General features: G+C 59.6%; 2 protein-coding genes across 12 annotated transcripts in view; both read right to left on the reverse strand.

Moving 5' to 3' along the window:
• Positions 1–4,397: 4,397 nt before the first annotated feature.
• LOC125928805 (cytochrome b-c1 complex subunit 10) lies at positions 4,398–6,803 on the reverse strand. 2 transcript variants are annotated; one of them, XM_049639520.1, is made up of 3 exons: positions 6,688–6,803; positions 5,138–5,286; positions 4,398–4,683 (listed from the first exon to the last, which is right to left on the reverse strand). In XM_049639520.1, the coding sequence occupies exons 1-2, from the start codon at positions 6,735–6,737 to the stop codon at positions 5,166–5,168; spliced, it is 171 nt and encodes a 56-aa protein (XP_049495477.1). In that variant the 5' UTR covers positions 6,738–6,803; the 3' UTR covers positions 4,398–4,683; positions 5,138–5,165. The 2 variants fall into 2 exon arrangements, with proteins under 2 accessions (XP_049495477.1, XP_049495476.1); XM_049639519.1 differs by having other exon boundaries at positions 4,398–4,538; positions 6,688–6,802.
• A 6,012-nt stretch (positions 6,804–12,815) lies between these two features.
• TCF3 (transcription factor 3) overlaps positions 12,816–15,823 on the reverse strand; it is a 34,681-nt gene continuing 31,673 nt past the window's right edge. The window contains exons 17-18 of one of the 10 annotated variants that reach the window (XM_049639523.1): positions 13,743–13,966; positions 12,816–13,615 (exon numbers count right to left, since the gene is read on the reverse strand). In XM_049639523.1, the coding sequence (XP_049495480.1) occupies positions 13,473–13,615; positions 13,743–13,966 (367 nt within the window). In that variant the 3' untranslated portion in view covers positions 12,816–13,472. Of the gene's footprint in view, positions 13,616–13,742; positions 13,970–15,823 lie in introns of those variants that run through there. The other 9 variants (XM_049639522.1, XM_049639521.1, XM_049639526.1 and 6 more) reach the window with 9 other exon arrangements.

Raw genomic sequence — 15,823 nt, forward strand, 5'->3', positions numbered from 1 at the left:
CCGCCCGCCCCGCCCCGCGCCTGCGCCCTCGGCCCCACGACCTGCCAGCAGCCGGACCGACCCGCGCCCGCGCGCTGTCCCGTCCTGGGTTCTGCCTCTCGTCCCGTGCCCCCAGGTCCCCGCTCGAATCCCGGGTTACCCGCTCCAGTGTCGGCCCTCCATCCGTCCCACCGTCCCCCTGGTCTCCCAGCCTCCGGGCACCGTCGGTGGCCGCCGCCCTCCACGCCCCAAATCGCTCCCACCGCCTTTCTAACGCCTCCGAATCGAGGAGTCAGCCCCCCTCTCCCGGCTCCACCTTTAGTACGGAGGCCTTCCGTCCCCGGGTCTGGGACCTTCCTACGGAATCTCTCGCCTCCACTTTTGACCCCTCCGCCCCAAGCCCTTCCTGGCCGCGGCGAGAGACCCGGTGGATTCCCCCTCTTAGCCCCTCCTGTGGCTGGCCCAGGGCGGGTGTTGAAGGAAAGACGCTTGAACGGGTGGACAGGGCTGTGACCAGTCCCGGGGGAAGGCTGAGTCTCCCGACGGGCCTGACCTGGCGTCCGGTCCCTGTGTGAGAGAGGAGCAGGGCGGGGGGTGGGACCTGCTCGGCTGAGGACGGCGGAGGGCCGGGGTCTTCACTGCCCTGGAGCCCTGTGATCACGCTCGGGTCGGAGCCAGGTCCTCGTCGGGCAGCCCCAGACCACCGCGTGGAGGGCAGGAGTAACTCGTTTGCTTCATGTTTTGAGGTTAAGTGTAGCTTCTGACAGTTCCTTACGCCCCCTTTCTTCCTGCGGTCTCACAGGTAAAAGGGCAAAGCGGTCAGGCTGGCACGCTGAGCGGTCACCGTGCAAAGCTGGTTTGGGCACTGGTTCCTGGCTGGAGAGTTCAGGCCAGGACCCAGGACGTCAGGACCCTGGCCTTTGTGGAGGGCAATACTCGTAACTACAGCGGGTCTTTTTCTCGCTTGTACGATTTTATTTAAGAACTAGTTAAACAAAGGTATGGGTGGTTATTGCAGTCAGTGAACCCACGTGAAGGCACATAAAGGAAAAAGTATGAACGTTGTTGTGTCAGAGGCCCCTGGTACCGCTCCCAGGCCCTGCTTTCTAGTTTTGGGGTGCATATCCAGAAGTGGGATTGCTGGGTTACATTGTAATTCTAGGTTATTTTTAGAACTGTCCAACTGCTTTCCACACACCTGCCCCACTTCACATTCGTGCCAGTGATGCATGAAGGCTCCCTATTTTGCCCCATCCTTGCTAATGTTATTTTCTGGGTTTTGATAGTACAGTATTGATGGATGTGTACCGTGGGGTCATAAGATTTGACCTTAAGAACCACCATTGAGGGGCGCTGCCCGGCTGGCTCAGTCAGTGGGGCATGTGGCTCTTGATCTCAGGGTTGAGTTAGCCCTACATTGGGTGTGGAGCCTACTTATAAACAGAACAAAAAAACCAAAACACCACCACAATAAAGAAACAGTCAAAAATGCTCCCTAGGTAGCGCCCCTCCACCCTTCTCCTCAGGCATCCAGCCTGTCAGCCCTCGCTTGCTTCTCAGGGAATCTGACCCCCTCAAGCCCAGGCTGTCTCCAGAGCATAGACACGGGGCCTGTGAACATCGTGGGGCCCAAGCCCCTGGGATTGCCCCCAGAAGGGCTGGTCCAGGGCCTTTGTGAGCAGGCACGGAATTTACGGGGAGGGTGGACATGATGGGGGTGCCAGCAGAGAGGAGAGGCTGGGAGCCCTAGGAAGGGGGACGGGCAGTGGTGCTCCCCTCCTGGCTTGCTGGAACTTTGCTCTTTGGAAACGAGCTCCCTTTCCTGGGCTGGCTGGCTGGCGCAGGCCCGAGCAGACACCCTATCCTGCCCATCTACACAAGGTAAGAAACAGAAACCAAACCAGCTGACATGTGAGGAGGCAGGCCTCTCCCTTCAGTACTGTGAACACTGGGGCTGGGTGACTGGGGGGCCGTCCTGGTCACCACGGAGCGTTGAACAGCATCCCTCACACCACCCAATCGATGCCAGCACGGATGTTCCCAGCCCGCAGTCCCTGAGCTGGTAGGAGGCCTGCCTGGCACTCAGCAGGGGTGTGGCATGGAAAGCTGTGCCAAAGACCTCAAGTCTGCCGTAACTACTGTAACCAGTTAAGATGAATGCAAAAACCCGTGACACACGAAATGCCAACTTGTATTTATTTATAAGTGATCTCTACAGCCAATGTGGGGCTCAGACTCATGACCCTGAGATGAAGAGTCACAAGCTCTACCAACTGAGCCAGCCGGGCATCTCCAAGATGTCAAATTTTTGTTATTTCTCCAAAACGTCAAATTTTTAGATAAAGGATTGAATAGCGCTGTGCTGGGCCATTTTGGAGCCCAAGACAAAATGAAAGAGTTGTGACCCCGCCCCCCTCAGGACTTAAAGTGGTTGGGAAAGCATTAAAACACTGAAAAGTTGTACGGGTGCCTGGGGGGGCTCAGCCGGTCAAGCGGCCGACCCGATTCCAGTTCAGGTTATGATCTTGGGGTTCAGGAGTTTGAGTCTGGCAAAGGGCTCTGTAGTGACAGCATGGGGCCAGCTTGGGATTTTCTCTGTCCCTCCCCTGCTTGCTCTCTAAGTCAAGTTTTAAAAAATACCGAAAAGTTGTATTTTAAAAAAATATTTATTTTTGAGAGCGAGTGAGTGTGTGCAAGCAGGGGAGGGACAGAAAGAGGGAGACGGGGGAACGCTGACAGCAGAGAGCCAGATGTGGGGCTCAAACTCATGAGCCTGAGCCAAAGCCAGACGCTTAACAGACTGAACCACCTGGGTGTCCCTGAAAAGCTGTATTAAAACTCACAGTAATTTGTTTAAATATTGTATTTATAACAGAGTCTGAGTTAGAATTCAACTTCTCTGGCTTTCATGGAAGCAAACTCAGCTATATTTTCATTAAAACCATTAAACATTACAAAAACACACAAAATTGTGGGAATAGGGGCACAAGTTTCTTTCTGCTTCAGGTCATGCTACGACTCAGCACAGCCCTGGGGCTGTGGACTATCCAGCCCCTGCATGAGTTGGGAACTGTTAAAAAAGCAGAAGCAGAAAAACTTAGCAACTCACTTATCTCAGAGCTGTTCACTTGTGTTTAAGCGACAGACATTATTTATATGTGTGCAGTGACATCGTGACACAGGTGTTGTTATGACGGCATCGACAGGATTTAACAGACCAGTTAAGTGTTGGTACTAGGCACCCATCTCACAGCCGCAGACATTGTCTGCGGTGCTACAGGCCCCAGGAAAAGGGCCTTGGCTAAAAAAATGATGTGCAGAAGAGGGGATCACAAACGCCAGTACTTGAGTTGAAACGTGCAGCGGTTCTGAACGTGTCCTCCGCCACGTCGATTCTGTGCTAAAGCTCTAGTCCCGAGTGTGGCTGCTGGAGACGGGCCCCAGGGTGTGTGATGCGGGGAAAGCAAGGTCAGAAGGGTCAGGCCCTGTCCAGATAGGGTTTGCGTCCTCAGAGACTTGCTGTCCCTCCCTCCCTGCACAGGGGCACTGAGGAAAGGCCACGTGAGGACACAGCAAGAAGGCAGCTGGCAGTCTGCAACTCGGGAAGCAGGAACTTCCTAGAAACAAGCCCTGCCAGAACCTGGATCTCAACTTCCAGCCCCCAGAATGGAGAACATTTTTATCCTGTTGCTTGAGCCACCCAGTCTGGTGTTTTGTAAGGGCAGACTAACAGAACAGCTGTGTTCACAAATGTGCACGTATGTGCACACTGTTTCTAGAATTTTCCAGAACTGGGCAGGAGGGAGAGAACGGACTGTGTGTCACACGTCCTTCTGTACCTGCTCATTTTTGTGACCTTCATGTGATGGGTTAACATGTCTGCAAGGTCTGAGAGTCTTCCCAAGTTCTCCTCCCTTGGAGTGAGGAGTGGATGTGGGCTCGTGCTTCTGACAGGTGTGGACGAGGTGATGATGGAGACACTTCTGGGGAAAGGTCACTAAAGACCCATGGTGTCCACCTACAGAGATGAAAAGTGGCCCCCAAGGCCCCTACAGGAGGGCACCCATGCGAGCAGCTCCTCCCGCCCCGGTCCAGCCTCGGATGCCTTAACTGCTTCCTCCTGAGCCATCCGGAGCCGGGACCACCCGACTCAGTTACTCCTAAATTCTTGCCCACAGAAACCCGGGGGTAATAGATGTTTGCTGTTTTACACCAAGTTGTGGGGAAATTTCTTAAGGTAGCGATAGGTACGCTTTACACGTATTACCCATTAAGCATCTTAAGTAACCAACTTCTGCCGGCCATTGAGAAATTTCTAATTTGCAAAATTTTGGAACTGAAAGGACCCCAGGGGTCGGTCACTCAAGCCACCAGGGCTGCGGTGAAGGTTACCAAGTCGCCAGCATGACCACGTCGGGTGGGGGGCGGGTTTCAGAGCACGGTTTAATGCTGTGTGCATTCAAACATGAAAGCTGTTGTCAGAAACAGAGTCCTGAGTCACGCTGGGCTGTTCCAGGCACCACAGGACCTCACGTGGGAGGGGGCAGCACCGCAGACACCTGGAGGGGAGACGGCAGGGTGAGCCCCCGGCTCCTGCTCTTGTAGGAAAGGAGGCGCTGAGTGGTGATGAGGGACAGACGCCACTGTCGGGCTCCAAAATCAAATCCGGTGATGCCGCTTGGCTGCCGCAGGCCCGGGGCCCTTCTGGAAGATGGGGACGTAGGAGGCGCTGCAGCCTGTCATGCGGACTGCAGACTGGCACACAGGCAGGCCAGCAGCTGTGGGTCAGCTCCCCCCTGCCCCGCTTGTAAAATGGGGTATCCCTCCATCACACCCGGGGCTGGGCCGACCGGGGCGGCATGGTGTGGGATGCGCAGTCAGCCCCCGGGCTGGCCGTGTGGGGGCACTGCCCCTTCCCCGGTCCCACGCCCAGGGGTGCTGGTTGGCAGTTCTGCGTTGGCGGGCAGGAGGTGCGTGCAGGGCCCAGCCCAGAGCTCCACCCTCGGGCAGGATTCAGGATTCTCCAGGGCCAACAGTGCAGGTGAGCCTCCCGGACCTGCCACCCCAGCTCTGGGGGTATGGAGAAGCAGCCCCACGGAAGCCCCCTCTGCCACGCGGGAACCGCAGGGTTCACCTGCTGACGGCTGCCAAGACTTACCACAGGGATCCGAGGAGGATCAGTCTCACTAATCGTCCTTCTTAAACTTGCCGTTGATGTAGGGCACCCAGTCCAGAATGAGCCGCCAGTCTGTGGCCCACACCAGCCCCACGGTGCCCACGGCGCCCCACATGCCTGCTGTGGGAATCCTGCCAGAGGACAGCGGGGGTCAGATCCTGCCCGGGAATCTCCGTCCCAGCTGTATTTCTGGGTCTCTCCCCGTCCCCAGCTGCCACTGATTCAGCGCCCACCCCCCCCCCAGGCCCTGCCCGGTGTGTGCAGACCCTCTGACAGCTCCATGGGGTGGGCACACAGCAGAAGAGCCTGAGTGGCCTTCACTCCCATCTGCTTTTACACTGGGATCTTCTTAAGGTTTTTTTTTTGGGGGGGGGGGGGATTTGCTTAAAAAAACTTAAAAACCCCAAGCTCATAACCACCCGTCACAATAGCTAATGTCTGCATGCAGGCACCAACTATGAGGTTTACAGTTGACTCATGACGGCCATAGGACTGAGGGGAGTATCAGGGTCTTGGTCTTACAGACGGGGAGCACACAGCACAGGAAGAGCAGGTCACTACCCCAAGGATACTCCGCCACATGGTGCAGATCCAGGGCACCGAGCTGAGTCTAGCTCTGACCCACCATGCCCACTCCTCACTATGTCCTGTGATTTGTGGGAGTCCACAGTGGCTCCCACAGTCCCCCCTGATGTTCATGCCTGGTGTACCTCCCCCCTCGGCGCCTGGGCAGGACCCAGTGTCTGGTCTGTAATGAGCGAGGCTCACAGGGGTGACCTTATGAACACAAGCTTCCAGCACAGGCGCTCTGGCTTGCTCCTGCTCTCTTTGGGGGAAGCCAGCGGCCACCTGGGCTGCCCTACAGAGGAGCCCACATGGCAGAGAACTGAAGGCGCCCCTCCAGCAATCACACACTCGAGCCTGGGAAGACCCCCGAGCAGAGTCTTTGGACGAGACTGCAGCCTCCTGAGACTGTGTGGTGGCTCCAGCCCAGGGGTGCCCGCATCCTTGACCCACACAGACTGGGACAGGATACGTGCTGGTAGTTTGAAGCTGCCCGCTCTGCGGAGCCACTAGCTATGTAACTATTCCAGGTCCGTCCTCACCTGGCCAGATCGTGGTCAGCCGCGCGCCTGGGACGGTGGGGGTGAGGGCTGGAAGGTCCCCCACCTCGCCAGTGACGACCCCGAGTGCGGCCCACGCCCCCCACCTGGCGCCTCAGTGGGCTCACGGGTTATTGCTGATGTGGGCACAGGTTCTCGGCTCAACTTTTCCTGCCGCCGCCCCACGGCGGCGAGGCTTAGTGATGTCCCAGGAGCCTTCCCTCTAGGGAGGGTGTGCGCCACCCGCCCCGTGTCCCTGGTGTGCCCGCGGGCACCCGAGCCGGGGGTGCTGCAGAGACCCGGCGGCCGTGTGCGCCCAGGCGGAGGTCAGGAGCCTGCCGCTCCGCCGCTCTGCGCCTGTCCCATCTGGGACCCGGCTCCAGAAGGGGTCCCGGTTGGAGACGACGGGGCCCGGGGGCACATGCTCACCAGTTTCTGGCCAGCTCGCGGTAGCGCGGGCCCAGGAACCTGCTCAGCATCGCGGCGCGGTGCGCAGTTCAGGGTGACCCCGGCTGCCTCCCCGTCGTCCTGCGCAAGCGCGGCCGCCGCAGCGCGCAGGCGCACCGGAAGGCCCCGCCCCGGGCGAGTCGAAGGCGCTACGCCCGGCGCCCCCGGTTGCTGCGCGCGCGGACCCGGAAGACATTTGCAGCCACTTCCGGGGAGAGTCGGAAGTCGTTACGGAAGCGGCAGAGAGTGGGCAGGGCCGGGAGGAGGGTGTGGTCTCCGCGCCCGCGGTCGGAGTGGCCCCCAGCAGCGCAGCCGCTGGCAACATTTGGCTGGTGATTCTGTGTCTTTGCTGCCAGCCAGAACTTCGTTCCCAATTAAGGAGACGGGCCCCGCGGGGAAGGGGACTTGCCCGGGGTCGCACAGAGGGAAGGGTGCCGCTTGAAGCCACGCCTGGAACGGTCGGCGGGACGTAGGCCACATGGCCGCGCCTCCGCAGCCACAGTGCGCGCACCGGAGCTGCCTGCCGTTCGGAGGCCGGTGGGCAGCTTCTCGCACGTCGACCTCGCCCTGGCGGCGGAGGGCGGCCCAGCTCCTGGAGCCGCAAGCGTCCGTTCTGTTCGCGGACGGCCCGCCGGGACCGGTGGGTCCCCCGGGCCCGCCTGGGCTCGCCCGCTCCAGTCACTGCCTCTCATTCGGGCGGCCCCGGCACCGAATGCAGGAGGTAAGGACCGGAGCCCCGCCTTGCCCCGCTCAGGGCGGCCGCTCCCCGGTTTCCTGCAAGACGGCAGTTCCCATGAGGGCTGCAGGTCCCGACCCGGCCCTGGCCGCAGCCTGCGGGTGGGTCCCGGCAATGACGTGTAGAGACCACGGTCGGGGCTCCGCAGGTGCTCGTTGTTCCTGGATTGGATGTCGTTTCTCGTCTTTACAGTTGCTCTGGGGTTTTGATCTTGGGATCGCAGGGGATCTGTCGGTTGGTGGAAACTTAAACCGGATATAGAGGCCGTCACGCAGGTTGTTGAGAGAGACACAGAATAACGCTGCCTGAAAAAGTGAGTAGAGATGGGCATAGGGGCCTGAGGGCTGCAGGTCCTGGGTCCAGCCGTTCCTGAAGCCTTGCCTCATTGCTCCTTCTGCCTAATGCACTTCAGCTCATAAGGCAGAATGTTTTTCTTTCAAGTGATACAAACCAAAAACCAGTGTAAGAGAAAAGAAGGAAGTTTTATGGCATGTTGGATGGCTTCAGGCACGGCTAGATCCAGGAGTCTGGCACTATCATTACGGATCTCTCTTTCTCCATGTCTCAGCTCTTCTGAGAGCTGTCCCTGCTCTTTGGTGAGCTCTCTCTGAGCAGTGGCGTGTGGAAACTCTGGGTTAACGTTCCAGCAGCCCTTGAAGGAAGACAGGTCTTCTTCCCCAGTCATTGCAGGAAACGTTCTGAGGCCTGTTGTCTTTGGCCTGCTGTGGAAATGGAGCCGAGGCAGACACTTCTCAGAGGACGTGAGCGGAAGCTGGGGCGGGGAGGACCCCCCAAAAGGGAAGAGCCAGGATTCTGAGAGCCCAAGAGGTGGTAGATAAGCAAAAAGTCCTCTCCTTTCTCACATCCTGCTGGTCTTCTGCCGGGGCCTCCAGGACTCCCTGTGGTAGTTCTGTCTGGCCCTTGGGGGAAACGGGACTCCTTTTCTCGTTTTTATTGCTGTGGCATTCATACAGTTAACCGTTTTATTTTTATTATTATTATTATTTTATGTTTATTTTTGAGAGAGAGACAGAATGCAAGTGGGTCAGGGGCAGAGAGAGGGAGACACGGAATCGGAAGCAGGCTCCAGGCCCTGAGCTGTCAGCACAGAGTGCGACACGGGGCTCGAACCCACGAACCATGAGATCATGACCTGAGCCTAAGTCGGAGGCTCAACCGACTGAGCCACCCAGGCGCCCCACATACAGTTAACCATTTTAAACTGAATTATTTTGGTGGCATTGAGTGCGTTGACAAAGTTGGGCAACCACTCCCTCTGTCTAGTTGCAGACAGATTTCATCGCGTCCAGAAGAAGCTCCGTTCCGTCCCCATCAGCTGTCACCGCCCCCCCCCAGCCCCCGGCCGCCACGAGCCCCCTTCCTGTCCGTGGATGAGCACGTTGTGGATATTTCACATAAACTGAGTTTCACCCCGTGTGGCGTCTCGTGTCTGGTTCCCTCCCTGAGTGTTGTGTGTTCGGGGGTCTGTCCGCGGGGCAGCGGGGGTGGGCGCATCACTCCTGCTGTGGCCGAGGGACGTGTCCTCATGTGTGTGGTGGACGCGTGTATCTGTTTCCCCGTTGATGGATTTTTTTTTTTTTTCATTTAAAAATCTTTACCGCTTGATGAGATATACTTGACCTACAAAAACGCACGTCCTGAAAACATACAACGTGATATTGGACCTGTGCGTGCGCACGGAAGCACCGTGGCGGTCAAGGTGCCCTCGAGCCTTCCTCCCGCCCTTCTGGACCCTCTCCCACCCCTCCCAGCCCCAGCAACCACCCTTCTGTCAGTTCACCTGCATCTTCTAGACTTTTCTATGCAGTATGTTCTCCTTGGTGCCTGGCTTCCCCCGTGCGACACGGTGACTTCCGAGTGCCCCGGCTTACCGTGTCTGTCACTGGCACGTTCCTTCTACCCCTGGTCGTGTTCCGTGGAAGGGTGGACCTGTGTTCACCCACTCACCTGGTCAAGGGCATTTGGGTTGCTCCCGGTCTGGGCGGTTCCAGATGCGGCTGATGAACAGTCACGTCCGGGCCGGGAGGCACGGGTAGGCGTAACTGATGTGCAACATGACCTTAGCGCCGGGGGCACGACAGCGGATTTTTCCGAAGCAGTCACACCTGTTGAGGCTCCTGCCAGAGACGTGTGTGTTCCTGCTGGATTTGGGTATTTTGCTGCTTTGAAAAGGACACCCACGCTGTTTGCCGTGGTCACACTGGGTGGCTCGAGACGACAGACAGGGTTTCCGGGGTGGTGTCACGGGGCTGCCTCCGTCCGCCTCTTCCAGCCCCTGGGGGCTCCAGGTGCCCCTGGCTCGCAGCTTCTCTTCTCTCTTACGAGGATGCTTGTCACTGGTGGAGGCCCATCCTGCCCCAAGATCCTTAATTACACCTGCAACAGCCCTTTTTCCAAACAAGGCCACGATCTCAGGCTCCGGGGTTGGACGTGGGCATCTCTTAAAGAGCCGTTGGCGTCACACCGTGGCGTGGGGTGGTCTCCGAGGACAACTAGCGGGGAGGGGCTGTCCCTGTCTTGATCTGGCACGTGCTGTTCTGCCCTGGCCGGGGTGGGGGAGGGGGCAGCAGGACTGCTGGGGGTTCTGGTCAGGCCCGGGCCGAGTGCGGCCTCCCAAGAGCCGGGAAGGCCTGGGGCTGTCTGGGGCCGGGGCGAAGGCACGCGACAAGAGCACAGTGACCTGCACGCTGCGACTGTTCTCGGGACACCACTGCCGCTGCTAGGTCGTGGCACATCCGTGGCACTGAGTCTCCTGTGGCTGCTCCCTGCCTCTGCAGTTCCTTCCGGCGGGTCAGGCAGTGCTCCTTCCAGAATGCCCACGAGATGGTCCTGGGGTAGGGGAGTGATGTCCATGGAACTGGCCCTGGGGTGGGGGGGTGACGCCCACGGAGCTGGTCCTGGGGTGGGGGGGTGGTGCCTCACGGAACACTTCATTGTTTTTAATGTTTATTTTTGAGAGAGAGAAGAGACAGAGACACAGAGCAGGAGCAGGAGGAGGGGCAGAGAGAGAGGGAGACACAGAATCCGAAGCAGGCTCCAGGCTCCGAGCCGTCAGCCCAGAGCCCGACGCGGGGCTCGAACTCACGGACCGTGAGATCGTGACCTGAGCCGAAGTCGGACGCTTAACAGACCAAGCCACTCAGGCAACACCCCTCCCCCCTCCCTGCTTTTTTAAAAGTTTATTTATTTATTTTGAGGGAGGGGCAGAGAGAGAGGGAGAGAGAGAATCCCAGGCAGGCTCTGCACTGTTAGCACAGAGCCTGACGGGGGGCTCGAACTCACGAACCGTGAGATCATGACCTGAGCCACTCAGACGCCCCCTTTATCATCTGCTTTTAAACACCTTTTTTGTACAATTCATACACCGTCCAACTTACACAATGTGCATAATCCAGTGGGCTTTGGTATATTACATTATTTTAAAAATTAATAGGCAGTATCTCAGGGAGTGGCTTTTGCCCCGGTGAGCCAGGCCCAGGCCCAGACCCCCAGGAGCCCTTGTTACAAGTGCAGGTTTCCCACCTGACCTGAGCTTTGGTTCCGGAACCATCATGCTGAGCACCTTTCCTGTCACTCTGTGGCTTTCCTTGTAAGAGGGGAATTTGGACGCAGACATGTGCGGAGAGAGAGAAGCCACTAGAAGACGGAGGGAGTGATGTGGCCACAAGCTGAGGGCCACCTGGACCACCAGAGGCTGGACGAGAGGGAGGGCAGGCAGCCCCTCAGCACCTTGTCCTGGGACTTCGCTTCCAGAACGAGAATAAATTCTTCAAGGTTTAGGCCACATCCGTGTGTGTGTGTGTGTGTGTGTGTGTGTGTGTGTGTGTCTGTCACGGCTGCCCCCGGAGGCTCGCACGCCCAGGGCCGCAGCCTCTGTCCCCAGACCCCCAGCGTGGCCACCTGCCATGGGACCCTCCCCTGTTGGTCTGTAAACGCAGCAGCTGAGAGCCTTGGGGCAGCCAGCATTGTCGTAAAATGTCATTTATTGCTACAGTGCTGTTATGTACAGCACAGCTCTCCAGGTCAACTTCAGGGAGGATTGCTTAAAAACCTCCCCAGGAATCCAGCCAGCCGTGGTGACATCTAGATAAAATCATTTTTCTCAAAGAGCTTTTTTGTTGTTGTTGTTGAAAATCAGTTACCTTGAGGCACTCAGCACACTTCCCCAGGGTCGTGGGTCTCCCCTCCCCCAAGGCTGCCTTACACGGAATACAAAGTCAGGTAGTGGGGGGGTGGGGCAGAGGCTCCTGGGCCCCCGCCTGTGACACCAGAAGCAGAGTAGGAGGGGGACTGAGGCAGGTTCCCCGAAAGACACATGAGACCCGCACAGGCCGGGGCTGTCAGCAGGGAGAGTCCCTTGCGAGCCCACGGCTCCTCACTGACCCCTGGCCAGTCTCCATCAGTCTCGGGTGGGGAACCACCTGGCGGGAGGCCCCAGGCAACCTCAGGATGGGAGGTAGCTCCGGAGGTCCTGCCTGGTGCTTCCCTTGCGGGCGCCCAGCTCCTTAGCCTCGGGGAGTCCGAGGGCTCCGGGAGTGCGTCAGGCTGGTGTGCTGCAGTGAACCCTGGGGTCCATACGACCCGTGTGGCTGATCTGCGCCCAGAGATCAGACGGAGGGGCCAATGGTCCTGGCTTCCCTGGGGCTGCAGGGACTCCAAGGACAAGGGCTTTCACTATAAGCCCCGGACGGTCCTGGGCAAGCTGGGAGGAGCTGGTCTGCTGGGTGACACGTGAGACCAGAGTGGGGACTCAGGGAGACCTGGGACCTGGGCCTGGGATAGGGCCACCAAGGGCCGAAGGGGCCCCACCCTCCTGGTCTTATAGGTGAGCAGGTACAAAGCCTGAGTGCTTTCTGGGGTCTGGGGACAGTCACCTGGTGGGTGAGAGCTGCTGTGCCGACCCTGAGTGGTATGCAGGCCAGGTCCCCAGGTCAAAGGAACCGAGGACGGGGTCTCAGGAGGCCCTTGTAGCACCGGGCTCAGCGGTATGGTCCCTGCGCCCAGAACACTGGTCCCAACAAAATCCAAGTCGGGGAGGCCTGCAGACTGGGAGAGCAGCTTGTGGGGTCCCGGGGAGGGACACGGGGGCCAGCAGGCCGTGGGGAAGCGCCTGGGGACCAAGCTGCTTTCAGGGGCTCCTAGGCAGTCCTCATGGGAGGATCACTGCCTCCCTGCAGACACCACCCCCCTTCCAGAGGGAGGGGAGAGGCCCGCCGACCACTTCACAGTCTCACCAAACCAAGGGAACCACCTAGACTCTTAAACACCATCTGGGAGAGCAGCAGCTGGGAGACACTTTGTGCCCGACAGCTCCCGGGGTTGGGGGGGGGGGGGGACCTCAGGTTTACAGTGGTCTTTTCAATACACTTTTAATAATCTGTTGATCGTGAAATGCAACGCTCAGCTCTAGAATCAGCAGAAATAGCAAGAGACATGAGACTTTTATACAAAAAATTTGTTGCTTACAAAACATATGCAAAAAAGCTTAAAAAAAAAGATCAAAGGCATCCTTGTTGCTAATTTCCTAATACATTAAAAAAAAAAAAAAAATCTCCTAACTAACGTCCTTTGTTTTCCTTAAGACAAGGGTTAGGCGTAGGCACGTTCGCCGGCTCGTCCAGAACCGGCCGGTCTGTGCAGCTTCCGCGTCCGGCGAGCGGCAGGTTCGGACTCCCCCGCGTTTTAGACTTAAGGCATTTTTTGTCTCTTCTGACAAAGTGTATATCTTGCTCACTTTCTGGTTTTCTTTACAAATAAAAAACAAAACAAAACTGCCCCTTTGGGCCGGGCCTGGGCTGCAGTTTCAGGATCCGTCAGGTAAGTCCCCAGGTGTCAAGGCCGTGAGACCCGGGGGTGGGGGGCTCAAGGCCAGGGAGGGGCGCCCCCACCCCTGCCCCCTCCCCCCGGGGCGGTGCCGGCTCAATGCCGACCACAGGCGCGCCCGGGGCCGGGGCGTGGGCCGGTCACTCGTCCCGCTCTGTCCCGCACTCTGTCCCGCGCGGCGCCCCTCTCACATGTGCCCGCCGGGGTTGTGGGGCTCACTCAGGCCCGGGTGGGCCGCCGAAAGCACCATCTGGGGGTCTCCGACCACGCCCGACACCTTCTCCTCTTCTCTGCGCTTCAAGCAGGCCGCTTTGGGGTTCAGGTTACGCTCTGGGGGAGGGAGAACAACGTGGGAGCGCGTCCCCTCCGGAGAGAGCGAGAGCGAGGGAGCGAGCGCTGGAGGAGGGGGCGGGGGGCGGGGCGTGGCGGGGGCGGGGCCGGCCGGCCGGGAGCCTACCTCGCACCTGCTGCTCCAGGCCCAGAATGACCTGCACGGCCTGCTGCAGGATGAGCAGCTTGGTCTGCGCCTTGTCCGACTTGAGGTGCATCTGGCACATGCGCCCCAGCTCCCGGAAGGCCTCGTTAATGTCGCGCACGCGCACCCGCTCCCGCGCGTTATTGGCCATGCGCCTCTCCCGGTCCCTCAGGTCTTTCTCCTCCAGGGACAGCACCTCCTCCGTACTGCTGGGTCACAGCACCGGGGCCTCTGTTAGTTACGTGCGGGGCGTGCAGGCAGGCACCTGCTGATGTGTGTGCGCGTGCGTGCGTGCTTGTGTGTGTGTGTGTGTGTGTGTGAGCACGTGCGTGCTCACGCCCACAGGAACGTGCTCATTTGTGTGCACAGGGCACACACTCCTGGAGCAGAGACCCTGGGCGTGTGCCTGTCTCTGTGCCCACCCTTGGGGCCGGCTGTAGGCAAGGCTGTGTGTGCGTGTGGTTCCTTGCAAAGGAGACCGACGTGTGACTGTTCCCAGAGAGGGGAGGTAGGGCCTGGGGTCCCCATCTGGGGATCTGTGGGGTGCAGGAGGGCATCCCTTGCCCTCTGCCCATTCCACATGCCCAAGGACTGGCCAGGAAGGCAGGGGAGGAGACCCGGGCCAGGAGGATCCCGGAATGATCTTCCCTGGCCAGAGCAGGCTAGGAGTGCTAGGCCTGAGCTGACCGGACCAGCGTGGGTGGGAGAGGCAGAGAAGACTCTGGCTCAGCAGGCAAAGGCCTGACCCCCGCCTTCTGCCCACACCGGACTCTGGCCACACCAACAGCTGGATGTGGCATGGCCACAGGCGCCCTGTCCACAGGCCCCGACTCTGGGCCGGGAGGGTGGGCTCCCTGGGCCTTCTGCTCTCCCCACTACCGTGAACAGCCCCACCTGACCAAGCAGTGGCTCCGAGTTCCCGAGCACCTGCTGTGGACCGGGCCGCACTCACACGTGACTCTGGAGATCAGACACCTGCCTGCTGGGTCCAAACCCTGGCTCAAGCCCTACAAACTGTGTAGCCATGCAGTTCTGCCCAAGGGACTTCCCTCCGTGCCCTTGTCAGTAGGGTGGGGGCAAATTGCACTTGGGACAGTGCCGCGCTTGGTCCCGCGGAACATGATACAGACACGGCGAAGGCCCGGCTGCGGTGTGCGCCCAAGACGCGGAGGGCCCAGGCCCCTGCATCTGAGCCGCTCCCTGCTGCCCTGTCCTGCTCCTGTGCTGGGGCGCTGCTGCCGTGCCCCCGCCCACCTGCCCTGGGCCTGAGCGGATCCTGCCGGGTGGCGGCGGTGGCGGCGGCCCCCGGAGCCCAGGACAAGCGCGCAGACCAAACTGACAGGCCTGAGGCTGGCGCACCCCTTGGTCTCCTTTCTTCCCTCAAGTCCCGACTGGGGGGCTTTGGGGGGAGGAAAGACCCCAAGGTCGCAGCCCTGCCATCCGGGGCTTGGGCAGCAAGTGCGAGGTAAGGAGGGGCTGCCGTGGAAGCAAAGGGTCGGGTGGGTGGAGACGGGGGAGGGGGGGGGGCGAGAGGCAGAGAGCAGAGAGCTGGTGCGGGGAACACGGCGGCGGGGGGGGTGCCTACACCACCATGGAAACACGGAAACCTCAGAGCTGAGGGGACAGCAGGCCGGGTGGGCTAGGGCCCCAGCTCCGGTCCAAGCGACAGCACTGCAGGAAAGAAAGGGTTAACGGGTGCGCGGGAACAGGAGGGCGCGTTAAGGAAGCAGCTGAGATGGGGAGCCAAGTCCCACGGGGGTCTTTCTGGATCCACACACAAAGCCCTGGGAAACGGGGTGCGGGGACCCCCACCTGTAGATGGGGTCTGACGGGCTGACATGGCCCCAGAATGTGTCTGCTGGGAGTGACAGTGACCTTTGCCCTGGGGCACAGGGGCCTCAGCCAGAGAGCTATAGGCTTCCCAAGAGGGGGAACGGCTGGGGTGGGCGGGGATCCCCGGGCTCCAGGGACGCAAGTCAAAGCTGCAGTGTCCGGGCCTGCAGGGCTAGGGGTACGAAGACGGTCCTCCTGTGCCACAGGGGACCGCGGAGCCAGGCTAGGCG

The sequence above is a fragment of the Panthera uncia genome, chromosome A2 (genome assembly GCF_023721935.1).
Source record: "Panthera uncia isolate 11264 chromosome A2, Puncia_PCG_1.0, whole genome shotgun sequence".
In the NCBI taxonomy this organism is placed as follows: Eukaryota; Metazoa; Chordata; class Mammalia; order Carnivora; family Felidae; genus Panthera; species Panthera uncia.